The sequence below is a fragment of the Trichoderma harzianum genome (genome assembly GCF_003025095.1).
Source record: "Trichoderma harzianum CBS 226.95 unplaced genomic scaffold M431scaffold_5, whole genome shotgun sequence".
NCBI classification, from domain to species: domain Eukaryota; kingdom Fungi; phylum Ascomycota; class Sordariomycetes; order Hypocreales; family Hypocreaceae; genus Trichoderma; species Trichoderma harzianum.
The window spans coordinates 1,398,135-1,419,023 of record NW_020209253.1 but is presented as its reverse complement, the minus strand read 5'-3'; the positions used below and the strand labels follow the sequence as shown (position 1 = coordinate 1,419,023).

The 20,889-nt window shown below is 49.7% G+C and overlaps 3 protein-coding genes across 3 annotated transcripts; 2 read left to right on the top strand and 1 right to left on the bottom strand.

Moving 5' to 3' along the window:
* Positions 1 to 1,636: 1,636 nt before the first annotated feature.
* M431DRAFT_507432 (hypothetical protein) lies at positions 1,637 to 3,292 on the top strand. Its single transcript, XM_024918964.1, has 2 exons — positions 1,637 to 1,980; positions 2,037 to 3,292. Exons 1-2 carry the CDS (start codon positions 1,736 to 1,738, stop codon positions 3,106 to 3,108), a joined length of 1,317 nt encoding a protein of 438 aa, XP_024775448.1. The 5' UTR covers positions 1,637 to 1,735; the 3' UTR covers positions 3,109 to 3,292.
* A 4,989-nt stretch (positions 3,293 to 8,281) lies between these two features.
* On the top strand, positions 8,282 to 9,682 carry M431DRAFT_494206 (hypothetical protein; the record flags this gene model as incomplete). The annotated part of the gene is made up of 4 exons (XM_024917220.1): positions 8,282 to 8,672; positions 8,788 to 8,817; positions 8,938 to 9,148; positions 9,208 to 9,682. The coding sequence occupies 4 exons, from the start codon at positions 8,282 to 8,284 to the stop codon at positions 9,680 to 9,682; spliced, it is 1,107 nt and encodes a 368-aa protein (XP_024775447.1).
* Positions 9,683 to 17,149: 7,467 nt separating this feature from the next.
* On the bottom strand, positions 17,150 to 17,808 carry M431DRAFT_494204 (hypothetical protein; the record flags this gene model as incomplete). Its single annotated transcript, XM_024917219.1, has 3 exons — positions 17,150 to 17,251; positions 17,301 to 17,445; positions 17,786 to 17,808. The coding sequence occupies 3 exons, from the start codon at positions 17,806 to 17,808 to the stop codon at positions 17,150 to 17,152; spliced, it is 270 nt and encodes an 89-aa protein (XP_024775446.1).
* Between the last annotated feature and the right edge of the window lie 3,081 nt (positions 17,809 to 20,889).

The following is a 20,889-nucleotide window of genomic DNA, read 5'->3' as shown; positions in this document are numbered from 1 at the left end:
CGGGGGACCTCGCTCCAGTGTGGGCGACACGTAGCGTTACACCAGGGTTTGGACCCGAAATCGTCAAATAACGGCCCTTTTGACAGTTGAGTGTCAAGCGCATGCGATAGTCGAAACCACATCGTTGCAGGGATCATGACTTCATCGGCCGGGTAAAATGGTTGCTGTGGATGGGATGGGGTTGAGGGGCTATTTGCTATTTTTCCGCGGCACCAACTGACCCGATTCAGCGACATGCCACAACCCGTGTTGGACAGTGAGAGACAACTTTGTGATCCCGTGTCACTGGCTCGTATGGATCGCAGGACTCCATTTTATTGGTCTCGTCATGTCATTCCTAGACATCAGTGTCTTTGATTCCAGAAACAAAGTTCAATCTGCATTTCTTCTCCTTGTCAATGAGGATAGTCATGGGATCTATGAGCGATATGGATTTTGTTCGTGGATGATAGGGTAAGTGAGTATTTACTTTCTGGTGAAAAAGGTGACGGTGCTTTTGATTGTACGACTCTTAATGACTAGTTCATGAGTGATAATACTATTTTTTACGATATTTTAGTTTTATGGGATGTGTTGATAAGGCGAGCTTCTACACAAGCATATATCCTCTACAAAGTCCTTTACAATAATATCGGTATACTCTGAAGACAAAAGTATGTAGCCAAAACGTACGATTGATACCTTCTGCTACTTCCATAATACAAGCATGATGTTAGATAGAAATGGTTCTCTTTTGTGTGGTGTAAAGAGTCCACATCCATCCCCCAAGTCCAATAGGCCTAGTGTTCTATTCCCTTGCATCAAAATTAGAGACAAACCCCACGTCGACGCGTTTGTCTCACAACGCCACCGCGTTGAATCTTACTCTAGTATCTTCTCGCTGAAACCAATGTCTTCATGGCGATAGCTGAGCTGAGATTCCTCATTGTTTTCGAATCCACTGTGATATCGATTCTACGGTGCATGCCGTATCACATCGTCGGACTTCAATGTTTCTCTAGACAAGACACCTTACTCAGCTGGTTCAGCATTGTATTTTCTCGGCATGAACAAGGTGGCATTCCTTCTTATGGGAGACAAATCAAGAACTGAGCTACAGATTGCTTGGAACTCGTTCGGCTTGCCTCTGCATGTTGGGTTGAACGACAAGCCCTCTTCAGTTATGTGATATGCGGGTAACACCTCGGCTGAATGTTGGCCTGAATATTTATAGCTTTTTACGCATAGGAATTTGGATATCGGCGCCGCCATGGTCAGTCCCTCCTCTAGTTCACCAATGGCCAACATGTGGCATATGACTTACAGCTGAAGGTCTACGTATCTGGCTACGACGGACCCGTGGAATCTGAGATGGTTTCCGCACTAAGAAGAATTTGGCCTCGAGGAATTCCAAGAGGGCATATACACTAACCTCTTGCTTCTCTAGTAGTATCATGCCGTGAGACATCAAGAATGCTGGCACGCCCAGAGGTGGCAAAGGCTGCGCTCTTCACGATCAACGCGGATCGCAACCCGGATGATCATGCATATGCATTCTTCAACCTGGGCTGTGTTAGTGTTCTTGATGCGATGTCTAGAGTTATAAATAATGGTAGACGCTCCTCCTGGAAGCACGAATCCTTCATCGCAGCAAGTACTAACTCAGCAGCAGTACACTCAAATCTCCGATTTCCTTCCTTTAGAATCAGAGATTTTTAGTCACTCTTTTATTACAAGACATTCTTTTCTGCTCAATATGCGTTCGGCTTTGATGATCAGCCTGGGCGCCCAGCTCGCCTTGGGTTACTTCACAAACTCCTCGGAACCTCTGGAAAATAAACTCGATGTTCACCCGCTGCTTATTGGTGACTTCAGGCTCTTTGGGTGTGTGGCATCCACGGCTGGCTTTCCCAACTTCAAGAAGGTTGCTTCTACGAATCTCATGAACCTGGATTTCTGTGCAGCTAGCTGCCCAGGCAAGTTCTTTGGCACTTTCAACAGGTGAGTGTCTTATGGAAATATTGTGTTCTTGCCCACATGTTGATTATGAGTTATAGGGATTGTTACTGTGGGGATGAGCTTGATTTTGAAACTGCAGGCAAGATTGCCGAGGATCTGTGCAATACTCCTTGTCCGGGAGATAAGCACCAGACCTGCGGTGGTCTCGCCGCTGCTGCCCGCCTAGCTCTGGAGAAACAGGAACCTCGGTCTGTTGTCTTGAGCTTATACGTCAGAATTCATGGTGAGGAGCACCATGATGACCACGAGTATCAACACGACGACCATGAATATCACCACAACCAGACTGAGTACCATCACGATGATCATGAATATCACAACGACGGCCATCAGTGGAACAATACTTATGGAACTAAGCCCGCTCGCCCTTACCACACCTTCACAAGCACCATCACGAGCACCAAGACCAGCACCATCACATCTTGCCCGTCTTGGGTCCAGCACTGCCCCGTCGGCCACAAGACTACTGAAGTTATTACCGTAACCACTGAGCTCTGCCCCAAGCCCGAATGGCACAAGAAGAAGATTGTCTGCTACGGCGGCCACTGTGCCCCCGAGGAACCCTGCCGTGAAGAGCACTGCGAGCACCACCGCGTCATCTGCAACGGGGATGACTGCTATCCCGAGGTCTGCACCGACAAGGATGAGTGGCATAAGCTAGTCATCTGCGATGGCAAGGATTGCCGCTACCACCAGTGTTCCGGTGAGGAGTGCAACTCCAAGATCGTCTGCTACGACGGCAAGTGCGCCAAGGAGACATGCTACGGCGAGGAATGCCACAAGAAGTTCGTCTGCAAGGATCTCGAATGTGGCCACGAGCACTGCAACGGGGATGATTGCCACAAGTATGAAGTCTGCAATGGATCCGGCGCGGACTGCCAACCTTGCCCCCCTTGCAACGGCGCAGGCTGCCCTGTTCCTCCTCCTCCTGCGCCCAGACCTCAGCCTCCTGCTCCCACTCATGACCATCCTAGCCCGCCTAACCCTCCTGTTCACCCTACCACTGCTCATGGATGGCCTCACCCGACCCAGCCCCCTGTTGTTGCCGGCTCGACAAAGCTGGGCGCTACAGTTTTGACTGCCTTGCTGAGCTTCATCTTCTTCCTGTAAGTGGGCTATTATGTTACGAGATAGCTAGAATTTCGATTCCTTTCGCAAGGAGGAAGGGGGTGAAATGGTGAGGGACTAGATTCAGGGGATATTTAGATGATATACGGGAGCTATATTGTTGAGTTACTCTAGATGGACAATAGTGTAGTGTTAGACATCGAAGCTTCTATACTCTTCCAATGACATTCATTTCATTCAAATTTCTCATTCTTCTTGAACCGTTCGCTTACTAGCATTGATATAGTGTCATTCCATTGTAACCCATTTCAGGTGCCTCAATGTGAAGCGACCCAACACCATCCGACGGAATAATGACTCGTTTCTAATTTTGAACAATTATGCCACTTTTCTTCGGAGGAAGTAGGAAAAGGAACAACAAACTACATAGATACGGAACACATCCGATTAGTCGGCTGTCCACCATCGGGGAACTCACTCATTTCCACCATCAGAAAAAAGGAGGACACAAAGCTGGATAACACGAGGAACCCCTGCATAAGCCACATGCTTCCAACAAGCGAGAAAGAAAGCTGATGCCTAACGGTGGCAATGGCCCGTGTGTTCTTCAAAACAAGGCGATCGATAGGTGCCACTATGTCGGGTCTGGGGGGAAACTTGGCCCAACGCGTTTGCGCGAACAGTTCCGACACTATGGTTCAACATCATCCCTTGCATAATCATCATGTTAGTTTCAACGTTGGTCTGGAATTATCCATTCAAACTTTCTGAGTCTTGCAGGAGAATCGTTTTGTGAATATTCACATGGCATAGTAAAGTAAGTATATCTACGACTGGAAAGTTGGCTATGAGCAATTCAGGTCAATGTATCCTAAACACACCAGCGGAAGTGTTTAATCGGGTGCGTAGTGGCTCTCCGGTTTCAAAGCAGAGAGGTGTTTATTGGCTAGCGCGGGGCAACAGTCGAATGATAGCGAACAAAAGAACCATAGTTCATGATTTGTTGGATGGGCATTAGGTTTTCTCCATGCCTTGCCACGGAGCATCACTCGGACCACATTGTGGTTGATGTGTCCGGATGATATCGGCCAACCCCCCGTAACACGAAACACGAACCCACCGCCGTAAGGTATGAGGTCAAGGCAGCAACTTCAGTTATTGATAGCAAAGGGAAAAAGACATCTAGCTGCCAAGGCAAACTAGAACAGAATGAGGCTTCGTACCAGATAGCTTACCCCCTCCTAACCTTGATGAAGCGACATGTAGCGATATGACCGGGCGAGGACTTGTAGCAAAGAGATGCATGGCAACGCGAAGGGCTTGAAAATACAGTTTGGCTTCGGAAGTAGGGTTATTCGCACTCATGGGCTGAGTTCGCCACCAGACTAGCTGTTATAGATAACCATCCAAGGATGATGATGCAAGCGTCGCTGTCAAATATCAACTCAAACGCTTGAGCTCGACCAACGGAGAATGCACCTAAATTCGTAATTATTCAATTCGAGCCTGGGCCGTAAGACATGAAACCATTCCAATATAAGTAGTTGCATGCGGTGTTGGGATACTATCGTGTAGGTCAGCATCATACTTCAGGCGACAGAGAAACATTTGTGCAAGAGGCTACTGTAAGCAAACAGCGAACTTGATTTTAATATGGACTAGACTCGAGGCTAGGCCCTCATGACATGAAAAGGCGTTCTGAATTACCGAGACGCAGGAGACCAGGGCCTGCTAGCAGCGTCTAGGACTCAGAGAATATTGAAGTCTGACCAACTCCATCTGTGGAGGGAATGCCAATTGAAGGCAAAGCAACCCAGCAGAACAAAGGTCTACGTAAGGGATCCCTGCAGCGGCTTGCATAAGTGCTGGCCAGGGAGGTATCAGGACGTAGCCAATCATGCAGCCATCGACTGGCCTCTGAGACGCAAACGGAAAACCTTGCATTGCAAGTCTCAGCAAGGACATGTACCCTACAGCACGTGCGATTTCGAGAATACGGGAATACTTGTGCCTGTAGGATACTCCGAATCGCATTCGTGGCTTGCCGGGCTTGTTGCTCTAGTTTGGCATAGCTGTAGTGGAGCGAGCATCGAGTGGGCTTTTGGAGATCAGCAAGCCATGGAAATTGCCAATTGCCAGCGTCAAGGTGGGTAAGATGAGTAGCCCAAGGATGAGGAGGCGTTTAGCGTTCCTTACTGTCGGGTCGGCACAAAATGTCAAAGCCGAGAGGAGCCTTTGAGATGAAAATGGGGGTCGCGAAGCTCACTAGGGGCGGAGCCAGTGAGAAAAAGGCCCATGCCACCTAAGCAGCCAATTTGATCCGCAAGAGGGGTTCGTTCGTGTCTGCAAAGCGTCGGGTTGATAATGCAACGAGCTCAGCCAATCGTCGGTTTGTCCAGCGAGAGAGCCTTGCGATTCGTGGACAAGGAGGATATGTAACGTAACCAGATCAGCCAGCTCAAAGCTTCTGTGAGCGAAAGATCACGAGTAGACACAGAGAAACCCGTACGCTGTATGTAGTCTTACTGGTCAGTAAAGACAAGGGACATGACATGACTGACTTGGTATGGACAAGGGCTTGGCGGAGGTTGTGTTGGCTTCGAGATGGAGAAAGCTGTGGATGAAACGGCGAGGCGAATTGAGAGAAATTGCTTGGTATGCGACCTAGGTACCTGTGAAAGTGCTAAGCGGTATCCAATGGCAGATTGCAACCGTGCTGCTGCAACGGCAACTGCAACTGGAGGCCGCACCTGCCGTCCATGGACGAAGCGAGCACAATTCGAGGCATGCGCTACCGAGGGAGTGCCTGCCTGGGTTCGTACTGTCCTGTCCCTTTCTTCGTACTATCCGTTATTGGATGCTGGCTGGCAGATGCAGCAGGAAAGCACGGCCCAATGGGCTATTTCGCATCGGAAGTTAGTGCCTTCCAAGGCTAGCACGAGCATCAATTTTCTTCAGTTGGTGTGCTCTTAATTCCGTTCGCACACACAAACTTGTCCCAACACTCGGTTCACGAGATGGCGAATTGCCACGGAGAAAAACTTGATTTATTCCTTGTTTTACGCTCGTTATGTGCCGTTCCGACCAACTGAAGAAACCACCTACTAGTGTCTGTGCTGTACTCGATAGTGCTGCTACAAGAGAAAAAAAAAATCGTTCCATCAACGGCGGCCGTCAGACTGTTGGCTTGGCATCCCGCATTCGTCGACGCCTTACCGGACTCGAGCACAGGCATGGAAGGACTGGAACAATTACTGTAAAAAGCAGGGCTCCGCGTATTTTGATGAGTATTTTGGATTGGAGGTTACACACAGTGCCGGATGCTCTGACTTGGGGGTTCTCAGCGCTGCGGATCAACTTGGCAAATAGGCTGAGTCGGAGCAACAAAAGACAGATTGATAATTCTCCGGAGCTTAATCACCCAGAAATCTGATCCGGGTCCAATGAGTCTACCTGCTTTCTGCTAGAGCCCGGCCGCCACTCATCATGACGGCGGAGAGCAGAGTCACGCCATTATCGCGGACCGAGTCAATGGCGCTTTGTCGACCTCCAACGTCGAGCCCATGCTGCTGCGGGAATATGCAAGCAGTCGAATTGAGGCTTCAACTAGTTGCGCTAGAGGCTCTAGGCATGTTCTGTATGGGGCTGGCGGTTAGCTCCAAGCCAAAGCTTTGTTGCTCAGCCAGTTGCGATTTTGGTGGAAGATGACGCTGCGGGCGCTATTGGCCTACCCCCGAGAGAGGAAGACCATCACCTCTGGCGACATACGAGCAAGGAGTTGCTAGTTGCTCGGAAGATATCGCCCATGCATGACGACATGGTCAATGATTGTGTTAGCGTCCTGAATGGGACCGTTGTCGACAATCCTTAAAAAGCAGGGAGACAAAGACTGTACCTTGCGAAGCGTGGAGAGCAAGATGCGAATACCGAACTGCGGAGTTGGAGTGCCGAGTTTGTTGCATATCTGGAGTTGGATGGGGCCCGACTTGGTCGCTATCATATCGCCATATCCATCTCCAGACTCGTCGGCAATCCGGTATCATTCACTCCGCTCGGTTTACCCTCTCATCTCTTTTGCACCTTGTTTCCTTGCCAACTTTCAAAGACAGACAAACGCCGTGGATCGAGCCGCGAACCGTTGTGACAAGCCTTAAATCTGTCTAGCTTCTCTATGCTGTATCTTCCCAAGGGACCCTTCGTCCAGCCCCTGTCAATGTCAGCTTCCCCGTGTTCCTGACGCCGCGGACAGAAGACTCCGCTACAAAAGCACATACACTTACTCCGTACTGTGCTGGTATAACGTCGCCCTGCGGTTTAATTTCTTTTCCTTTGATCTGGCCCCCTGTCTTATCGGTGCGGCAAAACGAGTTGGAAGAGCTTCTTTCTCGCCATCTTACCCCTTCCTACAACCATCAGCCTTCCCCGACGTTTACTCTGTTCAAAACATGGCTCTGCCCTGACGATGATTGAAGTGGTCTCTTGATCTTCTTGCTAGTTGCCATCTTTCGCCCGACTCCTTGCCGTGCAAGCGCCGTGCGAGCGCCGTGCCCGACTCCTGCTACGGCCTGCCAAGACCGAGACAGCAGGCCTCTCTGGTCCGTGAAGCTATTCGCTGCGTTGCTGGCCTGCAGCGCTACTGCAAGAAGCTGCCACCTTGCTGTGCGTGCCCCAACCGTCTTCAACTTGGACACTGGCCCCAGTATCGTCTCCGTGGGCCGGGCCTAGCGCCGTCTGGTCGGTAACCCACCATCTCTCAGAGTCGCCGCTCTGTGAGAAGCCTACTTTAGTTGGCGATGCCCCCGGTAGGCTAGACGATACTGTAGCCGTACATACGCACACAGCCATTTCGTGCTTGCCGACAGGTTGATCCCTTACAGCCGCTGTCGAAGGTTGTCTAGCTTATCACCAGCCAGCTTCCTTCTAGAGACTGCAGATCGATCTTCAACTTGGATGGGGCCGCAGCATCGCCCAGCTACCGCTCGCATTCGCATTATTACGTTTATTTGTATACATATCGCCGCCCACCAATTCGCTTTCTCAAATATTACGACTTTTTGACTTGGATATCCAGCCACATTTCCGCAGACTATCTAATCCAACTGGACATTGCCCTTCACGCACACAACTACACGCATAGACAAATCTACATCATTTACATCGCTACAACTCTTCACAATCGCGTCACCTATCTGTATTCTCATCATATTAAAAAGGCATGGTTGACGACGACGCAAGTAGCGGGCCAGTCCCAACAACCCGTCCCGTTTGCCCTCCATCACCCACCTCGACCAATTCAGCCATCACCGTGGGCACATCTCAAGACGCGGTTCGCATCAAAAATATGGAGAAAGGCGAATATATTCTTGATGACGACAGCTGGGACGACACGCGTAGTCTCACAGAAAGCATTCGTCAACACATTATCGACGGTGGCCTACGCTACCATGCCTATCACGCTGGGCAATATGCCTTCCCCAACGACGAGACAGAACAGTACCGCGACGACCTCAAGCACAATCTGACCATCCATCTCTGCGAGGGCTCCTACTTTTATGCTCCTGTTCATGAGCGGCTGCAGAAACCAGGCGCTGAAGTTCTCGATTTAGGTGGGTCTCTCCGGTGCCAAACATTCCATGCCTCCAACTTTATCATTCGTAACCTCTTTGCCGTATACACATGTCACTTTACAACGCTCGTTCGTGTGCTAATGGTAGAAAACAGGTACCGGGACGGGAAAATGGGTTATCGAATGTGAGTAAATCCAGGCGAGATTGAATGTCAATGCTGCACAATTCGTCAATTTGAAAGGGGGAAAAGAAAACCCCGAGCATAAGACAGCCCTAGTCTCATATTTCTAACTTTGCCTTCTAGTGGCTGACATGTATCCAAACACGACATTCCACGGCATGGATCTTTCGCCCATTCAACCCGACTGGGTCCCAGAAAACGTGCTCTTCGTTGTCGATGACATCGAGCATGACGCTGGATGGACGTATCCCGAAAACTCCTTTGATTATATTCATATTCGTCACACCGTCCACTCTATAAGAGACCGAACCGAGCTGTGGGATCGAGTTTACAAGTGAGTTTACCTGTTTCTCCAATTTCCGCACTCTCTAACATGGCTGGTTTCTCTCTTAGGCACCTGAAACCCGGTGGTTATGTCGAGGTTCAAGAGTTCCAGTACGCTGCTCACTGTGACGACGATTCGTGTAACGAGCCATATGCTTGGCGTGACTTTTTACGATACCTGACGGATGGTCTTGCCGTCCTCGGCTCAAATCTTCATGGCATCCTGAATGTTCAGGACGAGCTTGCCGCTGCTGGTTTCCAAGATCTTCACCGATTAGATCTAAAGTGTCCCAACGGCCCATGGCCAAAGTCGAGGCGTCTTCAAGAATGCGGTCACATCCTCCGAGATGTCATCCTGTGGGGCCTCGTTGGACTAGCTAGACGGCCGCTTCATCACGGGCTTGGATGGACGCCCATCCAGATCGAGATGTTCCTCGTCGAAGTCCGCAAGTCCGTCATTGCAGAACGTAATGGCCTACCAAAGTTCCATTCATATTTCCCCTTTCATAACATATACGGCCAAAAGCCCCTGGATGCTGCTTGAATATGTGGTTTGGCCGCAACTTATGATAGCGCCTATTATTATGACGACGCATGATTTGAAAACATCAGCATAAATACGTGGTCTAGGACCAAGACAGTCGTGTCTAAAATGGGCTTACTGGTCAATCAACGATTAATGACACATGCTATACCACTATCACGCATTTCTATCTAACGACTTAATTACCAGACCAGACGAAAAACTCCCTCCCTTCTCAGCCCCTTTTATAACCTCTTGATATAAAGATGCCCCTTACGTCTGGAATACCCTAGGAGTTGCATATAATAGATGGATGGATTGATATGGCGCACAATGGAGTTATTGAGCTTAAAGCGTGGCTGAATGAGATATTGTTTGGGGTCTAACATGTCCCCTCTTTTAGAACCTCGGTATTTAGATGCATGGCATTGGTGTCAGGATTTTATTCTTTGCATGTAAATATGACGATTACGAGCAAATATTGAATGGCTACAGTGCTAATACCTAAACTTGTGCTTGTGAGGTGCATGCATATGCTTTCACAGTGTTCTCCGTGTGCAAGACATTTCATATATGTATACATGCAACAGTAATGCATCCGGAAAAGCCAATGTATCGGCTTTTGCTGCCACAATATGCAACAAGCAACGACGTTCAAGAGAAGGACGTATCATACAAGTGCCCCCGGAGATAACTAGCGGATACAAACATACGAGTATATGGCCAACTGAGCCAATCTGACATGCAGGGTACAAGACGGTTCACGCCCCCTTTGTGGTATAACGGCCGAGAGGAGCAAAAGCCGAAATCTCCGCTTGATTCTGCTGGGAATCGGACCAACTCTTGTCACATATATTGATATTATGACATACTTGTGCTTTAGAAATCAAGTGTGGAGTTGTTTGTATGTGCCTGGTTTGCCGGCTGGGTTAATCTGTGCATGCGACGAGTAAGACCTAGCGAAAGCCTTTATGGGGCTTGCGTTTCTCCCCCCCTTCCGTTGCCGGGATGCCATTGAAGCTTGCAATGGGGTAGTCTAGGTTTGTGGAGGTTCTCTGGGTAGGGGGATGTTACCGATGCGTCTTGCGTGGAGATGGTTATTTGCATGGAGCGTGGGGAGAAGAGGAGGTAAATCGATGGTGAACGAGATTGCCATAGCATGGTTTGATGCTTGGAGGGAGTAAGGAGGGAGGAAGGCAGAGCTGTTGGTGATAAAGAGCGATATTGAGAGGTGATAATAGATGATTATTGGCACGGATAGATGAGGGAACTGGAGTTTGTCTGCCCGTGGGTGGAGATTTGTCGGAGACGGAGACCCTCTGGTGGAAAGGCATAAGATTGGTTGGGTCATGTCGAAATTAATCCGCGTAAGATGCTTATTTAGCATTGAATACCTCGGATGCCCCATTTTTAGTGATTCGGGGACTTTGTACGGAGACTAAATACCTGAAGATGTTGGAGAAGGTACCGATATTACGTGGCGCTCTGCCTTTTCTTCAAAGGGGGCACTGTATAGTACGGCGGGAGAGGCAGTTTGCTGGTTTTTCTTTTCTTTTGAGCTTTAGTATGATGGTCTATGGGTTAAATGTTAATTTGTCGTTTGTAAGTGTTGTTTAAAAGCTATTTGATCCTTTGCTAGATAAAGGAGGAGAAATTAGTGACGACTTAGCTTGGAAAAGATTTACATTGACCCCTTGTACGGAAGTCATCCGAGACGAGAATAAAGAGAAGGTCATTAGCTTGAACAGATCTCTTGCTAGTCACTTGATTGATAAAGCTTATTCTACATGGGTGTATTAGACCCTGTCTGAGTAGATCTTCTCACGACCGTCCGTCGTGGGGAGATGGATGCGAAAGAACAGACGTATATAATGCATCCACATTTATACCAACAAAAGAATAAATGTACAATCGAAGGTTTCATTACTTTTAGAAATGGTATAATTGGTTCGATTTATGGATTCCTACTTCTGCAGATACATACGCCTGGCTTCTACAAGGGGAGTTGCGAAATCCCCACCCCCTAAAAAGCATACATCATCGCACCATGTCTGGCTGTGATATTTGGACCAGATGAAGAAAATGATCAAGTGAAGATATGTTCTAATTTATTCCCATGATGTTAACTCGGCAACGGCATTCCCCCACATTCCCCAGGTATTTCCATCAGAAGGAGGATTGTCGTTGAGAACGACCAATGGCAGAGCTTTTGCAAAAGCAAAAGGGGGCATATTAAAAGATACGCTCAAGTCACTGTTCTCTCTAAGAAGAAATAACCAGATTATCAACTCCGTGAGAGTATTTGATGGAAAGTGCCTGGTGAAATTGGGTGTTTTGCTCGGTTTGGCGAAGACTTCATCCGCAATACCTTCGGCGAATTACTCAAGGTCTAGTCGGCATGGCAAATTTTTACGGTGTTTAAAAATAGTAGTTCACAATCATGGTTCTTTGAGACTGGGTAAATCATGAAATAAAATACGACCATTTTAATTGACCAACTAACAAACCTAAACCCCATGAGGAGAGTGTAGCCTTTGCGCAGCCATGATCTTCCTACCAGCGGAGTTTCCAACACTGTAGATGGAAAACACGGATGTTAATGGAACGCCACGCTATTACATCAAAAGAGTAATCAGAATGTTTATGGTAGTTATCTGAACGGCATCGGCGATGGCAAAGGATCAACCGCGACAAGTTACCAGTTCAAAGCAAACATCACGACTCCACCACAAACTTCTGCACTACAAGCATTGATCTGGATTTGGCGGTCATCCGCTCGTATCAATGGAATAGAGACAAGTATATGGCTTGACTCGAAGGATCGACTCTAATATCGCCCCGAATCTGTTATAAGACTGGAGTAGTCATGGTGAGCATTTCCCAATAGTAGCTCAATGATCTAGATGTACTATTCCTGCTGATCGCAACTGTGGGCAAGAAAAGGAGAATGAGACGGTGAAACAAGGTAATTAGATTTGGACGTGGGCAAGAGCATCTTCTATAAAAACGGAAAGAGCAGATGAGTATAGATAATGGAGCTGATACAACATCTTCCTCTCATCTACTTCGCAGTTTTGCGACAACTCCATATGTCCAATAGTGTAGCTCTGTCCGAGCCACAAAAGAGTTCAAAGGATCAATTGTTTCTAGCATTTTAAGTTGCAGGGACCAAGAACAATTCAAGTATAGTGACAAACTTCATTCAACCATAGAAAAGTCCTAGCCTAGTGTTCGGGAAGTCCAAGGAGGATGGAGATTGCTAAAGCGTCACAGACGAAACACTCGTCGACAAAATGCCGATTTCACACCAACAGCTTAAAATAACTTCTTCTTATTAATGTACTAGATTCCATTAGCTAATACCCAACATTTAGCATGTGATCTCTGATATCGTGTGCCGGTATTGAGGACTTACACGAGAGATGCCTGGCCCAAAATTACAATAGCTCAGGGACTAGACCAACGACTTACACCAAAGAGACATGCATAAAAGTCCTGTTTCACTTCATCGAGTCACTATCTAAGCGCTTAGATTTAAGCACGCTCAAGCCAGACAGAAGCAGAGTCCGAAGGACAAAAGCTCCGAGTCATACTTACACCACCATCCAAACAACCAAATGACGTTGATCAACCATCTGGAACACCCTCAAACTGACTCAGTTCTTTCATGTGCTCTCAACCAAAGACATCAATGACATCAGGTGATTGCCCCAAACGCTCACCTCGGGTTTGACGCTTCCGCTTCCAGCCCAAGGCAGACTCGGAATGCCACACAGCGGTGAGCCACTCCGACCTGAGGCGCAACTCATTACCGCAATCTACTATTCCATACCTAATGCCCATCTACTCAATATCATGACGGTCAAAAACAGTCGTCTTTCTCCAATCATATGCCAGATAATTCCCTTAACAGCAACCCAGTGCGAGACATCTTCCCAGTAACCCACCTTTTCCACCTCAACCTCCTCGGCATGGGTAACGACGACGCATCGCCACAGTTAATCGTACGCCCCCATCCCATCCCATATCCAAGAAACGCTCCTCTAGCACGAAATGGCTGGGAAAATCACACATCAAACAGGCTCCTAATGACCAATAGTTCCATATCCCAGCCAAGGCTTCCACAAAAGTTCAAGAAAAAAGCACCCAATCTACGCGCTCCAAACCTCTAACACGGTGACTCTTTTCCATCTTCTGATGATCCCCCCCCTCTAGGCTCGCGTCACATAGAAAAAAAGAGAGAGAGAGGGTGGCACGTGAACACGTTGACGCGCGAGTTCGCAGGAAGAGAGCAGAAAGCGTTAACGAGAAGCGCGCAGAGACGCTTCGAATACGCGCGACGCTATTCGCTGGATTGACTTTTTTTACTTGCCACCTATTTTTGGCGTATCTGAAACCTACCGTGACCAGCTGCTGCCTGTCTTAGCCTCCTTCACGTCTTTTCACGTCCTCCTACTACTTTTTTTTTTCGCCTCACGACGCGGGTCTTTTTGATGCTTCGAGACGATTCGCGTAGAATAAGAGAAGGCTTCCAAATACACGCGTCTTTTCTGTCTGCCTCCCCCCCAACCACCCCATCAATTGTTTGGCTCAGAGCACGTTTTAGCTAAAAGGCAAGGGAGGGGGGGCGTGATAAAGTCGCCTCTCGTGAATCCCATTGCTAGAATACTACGTGCAAGCATGGAATTCTGCTTCCAGGTTGTGTTTTACGCGCCGTGGTTTGATAGCAAGCAGAAGCAGGCAGTGTAAGTCTGTGACTCACCAACCCCCTTGCCTCCCCCATGAACAATCCCCCCAGCCATCGCATTTGTTCGCGTCCCGAGAACCTGGGCCTCAAACATTTGGAAACTCGCAACTACCGGGTATCCATTTGCTAGCAAAATGAGTCGCTCTCGTCGCACTCAAGGTTGCGCCGCGCGTGGCTGATCGGAGAGGGTGTACGGAGTATGGAATATCAGAACTGGAAGCCCCGTTTTGTGCCTGATCCGGCCCTCCGTTTGCCAGAGTCATTGCGTCATGCTTGGATACTTTTTGTCATCAGTCGCAGCTACATCAGGGTAAGTTACTCCAATAGGCAAACGGAGAAATAAACTTATTGGAAAAAAACCAACAAAAACGCTCCCAGATCGACAAGCCAGCACGCCGCACTTGTTGGCGCCCAAATATAGTTGCCTGAGGACCAAAAACCGGCTCCGTTTCATAGTTTCATATGGGCAGGGCGCTATGACGTAACGCCGCTTGTGCCCTGGGCGTCGCAATTGTGGCGGCGGTCCCGGCCGCTCGGCCGAGTCACGTGCAGCCCGGACCTGAGATCACATGCACAGCCACCCGGCACTCCACTCCACGTGGCTGGACGAGCCCATCTCTCTTCTCTCCACGCCGTCTCTTGTGCTTTGAGCTTGAGCAAGCTCCAGAACGCCCGTCCCGCTGGCTCCCGGGGGCACGCGATCTAGGTTACAAGTGCCCCAGTGCGTGGCGGAGAGTTTGGCACTGGAGACGCAGGAAAAGAATTTTTTTTTTACATCTTTTTACATATCCTTGTTTGTTTTGTGTTGTGTCTAACATTCAGACGGGAGGCTGAGTTTTTCTTGCGCGTCTTAGACAAGGTTTCCAGCCTCGCATTACGCGGAATGGGAATCAGCTTTGCGTCCACCTCAGCCAGCCCTGGTATGCATGCCGCGGCACTTGGAAAATTTTTCTTTCTTTCTTTCTTCTCTCACAATTTTCAAGGGTCAAACGAGATGTGACGAAAGTGTCGCGGGGGAACGGCACTAGAAAAAAACTTCTGCGACTGTGATCCGTCGCGAAATGCGTGTTGCCGTCACCGCCTCCGTAATAGATTGTCCAAGATGGGGCGGTCTAGAAAGAAGCAAAACGTGTCGCTGCATGATAAATGCCACCTAGACTCGTCTAAGCCATCTTGTGTCCGGTGCAAGTGCATTAGCATGAGCGATCCCTTTGCTATTTACAGCAACCATGTCGTTAATGCGCCCCCAAAAAGACCACCAAACAAGCCATGGATAGCATGACAAAAGCTTTGACAGATCCAGGTGGATTCCATTTGCTTGCCCACTCTGAGCCTTGTATCGTACGGAGCACAGCATGACAATAGTGGGGGGGCAACATCTCAAGGGAGTGCAGGTATTGGTATCGCAGCATCCTGTGCCGTGTACAATGCCAATTCGGTCCGGCAGTCGTGTCCAATGGAATGAATTAAGGCTGCGCGAAGGACGCAAAAATAAATTCAAATAGAACCGGACACTACTTGCGCCCTGTTGTTGCCCAATACCGTCGCAATAGTACCAAGGCCATGGGCGTACAACAACGTGCCACACCACTCTAGAGCCACGATATGGCCCCGTCCAAGGCTGTCCTGTGTACTTAATTTCACAGCAAAGTTTTTTTTTTGGTATTGATTGCAACAAGGCGGGAGTCTAGGCCCATCTGTTTGTTCGGGTAGACAAGGCGTAAACAAGTCGCATGGCCGCCCACACAGGCCTTCGGCACTGCTGGTGGTATTGCTGCCGCATCGTAGGGCACGAATCAGCAGTGGCCTGAACTAGATAATGTAGAGAGGGGTGCTCGAACAAAGGATGGGACGTAATACTAGCACACAGTATTTGCAATCCTGAAATGGACCCCCATTTGCGCATCGTGCATGCAAACAACCATTGGCGACAGTCAGAAAACGGCTTCCCGTAGGGCACAGGCATGTAGGGCTTTCGTACCCTCTCCTGCTCACCCTCATGCTCACGCTCACGCTCACGCTTATTCAACGACAAGACGTGACACGTGCGTCGCGATTTTAGGGTTGATGCAGGTCTGCATCGCGATCTTCATCTGGATTGTTTCCGTTTGCATGAACGAATAGTATACAAAGGGTAGCACAGAGCCTCCCCTTCCAGCCGCAAAGAGGGCTACCTGATGGATGCGTCCGCGGCTTGGGCATGAGGCTGTCAGTGATGGCGGCTCGCTGCTGGATTGGGCTTGGGCACCGCCGGGCTCTCACCGCGGCCGTAGCACCATCGTATGCTTGATATGATATGACAGGGCTCGACTTTACCGTGTGCGGATAGACACCAGGCAAGGTGAGCTGCTGGCATAGCACCGATCATGAGCCACCTGCTGCCGTAAAAATCTCCTCAACAGGCGCATCACTCACTACTTGGACCAAGTAGGTAAGGCCATCATGTGGTCGAATTCCACCCAAAGTCCATATCTCACGCCTTCTCTCCAAACACTCCCGGCGGATCTAGGATGATCTAAACATTGCAAAATAACACCAGTTTGATATGTTTCGCTTCACAAAATTCACCCCCGGTATTTGCTGTCCCGGCCAACGTCGATGCATCAATGGTCGGTGTATGGGCGGTATGGGCGGTCCAATGTCGTTTTCTGATTCCATCAGATAAGCAAGACTAGGGATGCGTCCTCACCGGATTTTTCTCTCCCGTGTACTCGTACGTGAAAGCCTGAGGCTCACAGAAGTCAGGTCGCGGCCACCTGCTCATTGAGGCTTGGGATAGAGGCACGGATGCCGTTGCGCAGAGATCTGGCTTCCATCATTGTGCATCGTCCCAATGCATCTCCCTCCCTTCTCGCGTATCAGAGCTGCGCAAGAGTTTTCTTGCTTTCCCACTAGGCGTCCGTTGTCGCAGATGGCCTTGCCCTGTTTGTCGTCCTCGCTACTCAAACGGACCAGTGAGGTGCGTCTTGGACTCTCGTCATGGTGCGCGGGCCGGGTCAAGAAAATTTTCTTATCCCCCCTCTCAGAGATCGTACGTCTTGCATGAAAGTTAAAAGAGTCGGTCAAGAACAGGCAGGGCTACTGTAAAGCCACCTTGGTAGTCCGCACCTCCAAGATGGCCTGCCTGCCTTATTTTTTCGGCAAGGAAGCGGAAGCGCCAAAGGCTGTTTGTGGTGTTTTTGATATTCGCAAACAAGTCTTGACTAGTGAATGAATGGGTGGGTTGTTAGCCTCGAGTTGGCGATTTCGCTTAAAGACGACGCTCTTTAGCTGCTCGAGGGGTGTGTCGTGAAGAGCCAAAGGCTAACGGGCATAATCCCTGCATCTAAACCAGGTGGGGCTCTTCTCTTCGCTCCCTGGCTTGTCTTTCTTCGCACTGGAGGCTAGGCAAGGATGCCATTTTCTTGGTGGCGTTTGCGTGAAACTGGGGGTGAGAAGCCAGCTGCCAATCGGCGCCCAAAAATGCTGCAGCTCAAAGCCCGATTCGACAGCCGCAGCAGCTTTGGACATCAATACAGCTCTGGCGCCCAGCGATTGGGAGATAATACATACGAAGTGACCGGGCAGCGCTCGCCTATGAGTCACATTCCGCCTCGTCGGATTCATCAGATGGAGATGAAGCAGAAACACCCGCCCAAGCAAAGCCAGGCAAATGGTTGCAAGGAGGCAGCCAGCAGCGACGCAAAGACACGAGAATTGCTTGGGTTTGATTGAGGGACGGCCCATGAAATGAGATGTTGAAAATTTTTTCACTTGTCAAACAAGGGACGGGCAAAGGCCAAGCCCTAGTGGCTTCTAGGCAGCCTCTTTTGGCCACACCCTCCGGCACCAGGGATCCAAGGGAGGACGGACGATGGTTGGATGTGGGAGAGCAAGAGGGTGGGCCAGCGAGACCAGCATCACACCGGGACCATCTTTCAAGGTGTGCATCGTCGTTCTAGAAATCGGCTAGGACCCGGACAAGGCCAAAGCAGCCAATCCTGCGGCGGCTACGGCTCCCGTCCGGAGACCGTCCAAGTATGGAGTGCATGTTGAAGGGAAGAGGAGCACAGTCGGTGAGGGATGCGTTGCGTTGCGTTGCGTTGCATACCGTAGCGTAGCGTTGGGCGTCTGACATTGTCGAGAGGTTGGATCCTCCAGTCCTTTGAAGTCGTACCTATCAATCAACATGCCATGATGGAACGGCAAGAGGGTGTGCAGTTTTGTGTTGGTGCTGATGACAGAGGTGGCCTTTTCGTACGGACTTTCCAGTAGGTGCCGAGGTACTTGGCTGGTGTGTAAAACTAGCAGTAATGCTGTACTGTACTGACGGATCGATCGGGTCGGACGACCACGACTACACGAAGAAAGAGGCCAGAGAAAAAGATCAACGCGCTGAAGAAACTAAAATATCGGTAGTGTCGGGGATGGCATGTGTTTCGTGCAGAAAATGCCGATGCGAGTCCGTCTCGCAGAACTTCCTCGATGCAGCTGGACAGACCAGTCACTGGAGCTGGGCGACGCAGGTACGAGGTTGGCTCGCACGACACAACGGCCAAATATGGGATGGAAGCATGAATCAAGTTGCGTTTGTACATACAAGCGCGAGTACGAGTACTGTACAGTACAGTACAAGCATGGGCTCTCATGAACTGAGCAGAGTAGAAGTGAATGTACAAATGGAAGTAAATGTTCCATACAGTGTGCCGTGCCTGGCGCTGGTGGAAGTGCGCGGGAACGGCTCGCTGCGGCGGCGTGGATGCTTTTGGGGCTGCGAGCTCCCGTCTTTGTGGGACAGCCTCCGGAGGTCCCACCCGGTGCGGTGGGAAGAAAAGAAAGACTGGAGATGGCTGATGAGCGAGGGTTGACAAGTCCCACTCGTTAGTTTCTGGTACGATTAGCCCAGAGCTTAGTCGTTAGGAGAGCGCGGAGGTGGAGGTTGCTGTAATGCTGGAGGGTACGAGTACGAGCACGATAACCGGTCTGGTGCATTCATATGAAGAATCTTGGAGTGTCCCGACCAACGCTCCAGCAAAAGTCAAACTGCCATCGGTGCTAATTCATCCACTAGCCCCCGGAAGCCCTGCCGCGGTCCCAGGGCCCTCTGCAGCCGGTGCATTAGGCCATCGGCTGTTCGTTGGGGATTGAAAGCATCCATCATCACTTCCTCAAAAGTCGGACTGTATACGAGTAATGCGTCGCTCTTGTAACGGCATTTGGCCCCCTCAATCCTTTCACGCAGAGGCATTCGCGGTAGGTTTAAGGTTTGTCTAAGCCACAGCGCAAAAGATGCCCGTCTCATGGCCCTTTTGTGTCCAGGGGGAATGAACCTTCATGTCTGAGCCATTGCACCCTTGTGTACTGTACCTACTAACACTGCATGATCACGAAGCGAGAGAGAGAAAGAACAGGGCCAAGAATCAATAACAAAAAAAAAGTTTGTGCGCCCTGTTATACCGTACATCTCGTCTAGATATCAGCAAACGGGGCATAAAGAACAGCTCGCCAATCACAACGACGAGCTGTTGGTGATAATACGGAGAAGGATTAATCCCAGCAATATGAGTGCATACGCATATGTAGGTACCTGTAGGTGCGGACGCAGTCGTGCAGTAGACAGTCTACACCGTCAAGAGAGAGAGAAGACTCGAACACTAACAATGTCCATGCTTTGTGCTAGCAGAATTTTCCAAGCAAGGGCAGCCGTCCCCTTGCCGCATCCTTCAAGCGACTGGGCTGCGTCCATCACAAAAATGGTGTCCTCTGGTAGGCCCGGCTTCGTGATTGGCGCCGTGTGGCGAAAAGCCACGCCTGGAACGGCCCCTGTCAGAAGCAACATCTTCTTGAGTTTGCGGACGTCGGTGCGCCAGGCATAGGCGAGAAGAAGACAATGGGAGAGAGGGAGAGAGAACTGGAGCCCGCTCTCGAGGCGAGAATATCCAGGCCAGGGGACCCCAACCCAAGTCGAATGACGATAGAGTTGATGATGTACAAGTATGACATGTAACATTCTCTCGCGGTCTCTACTGTATTGTTGGGAGGAGCACAGAATGCTTCGTAGCGCCGACCAGGCGATGATCAGTGCAGCCTCGCCTCTTTTTCTTTTCTAGCCTGGAAATCGAGATTCTGTCCTCATGGCCGGCGCATGGCTGGCAGCTGGAAATCACCCCATTCGCCCACCTCCAACACGGCCCTGCAACGGTTGGCACGTTTCGGCCTTGTAATTGCCGAAGAAGACACTTGACCTTTTCGCACCGGCCTCGGCCATGCAAGCGATTAGAGTAGCAGCGCGTATGACCATTTTACCTTTGAAGTCACAGTCGGTATCCCAGAGGAGTTATTAATACGACTACAACAAAAAGGGAAAAAGAAAAAGAAAAAAACGGCGGTGCTTTTCCATGCGGGTTGCCAAATGGAGATGCACGTCACATGCAGGATTTGTAGATGTGCACTCCGAACTCTGAGCTTCTCCTGGATCTGCATACGAACTACGGGAAAGGAT

What these genes read in the sequence shown, in the direction of transcription:
- M431DRAFT_507432 (XM_024918964.1), top strand. Translation starts at nt 1,736, where the DNA reads ATGCGTTCGGCTTTGATGATCAGCCTGGGCGCCCAGCTCGCCTTGGGT. An exon ending in TTCTTTGGCACTTTCAACAG is followed by an intron (nt 1,981 to 2,036) that starts GTGAGTGTCTTA and finishes TATGAGTTATAG; the next exon opens with GGATTGTTACTGTGGGGATG.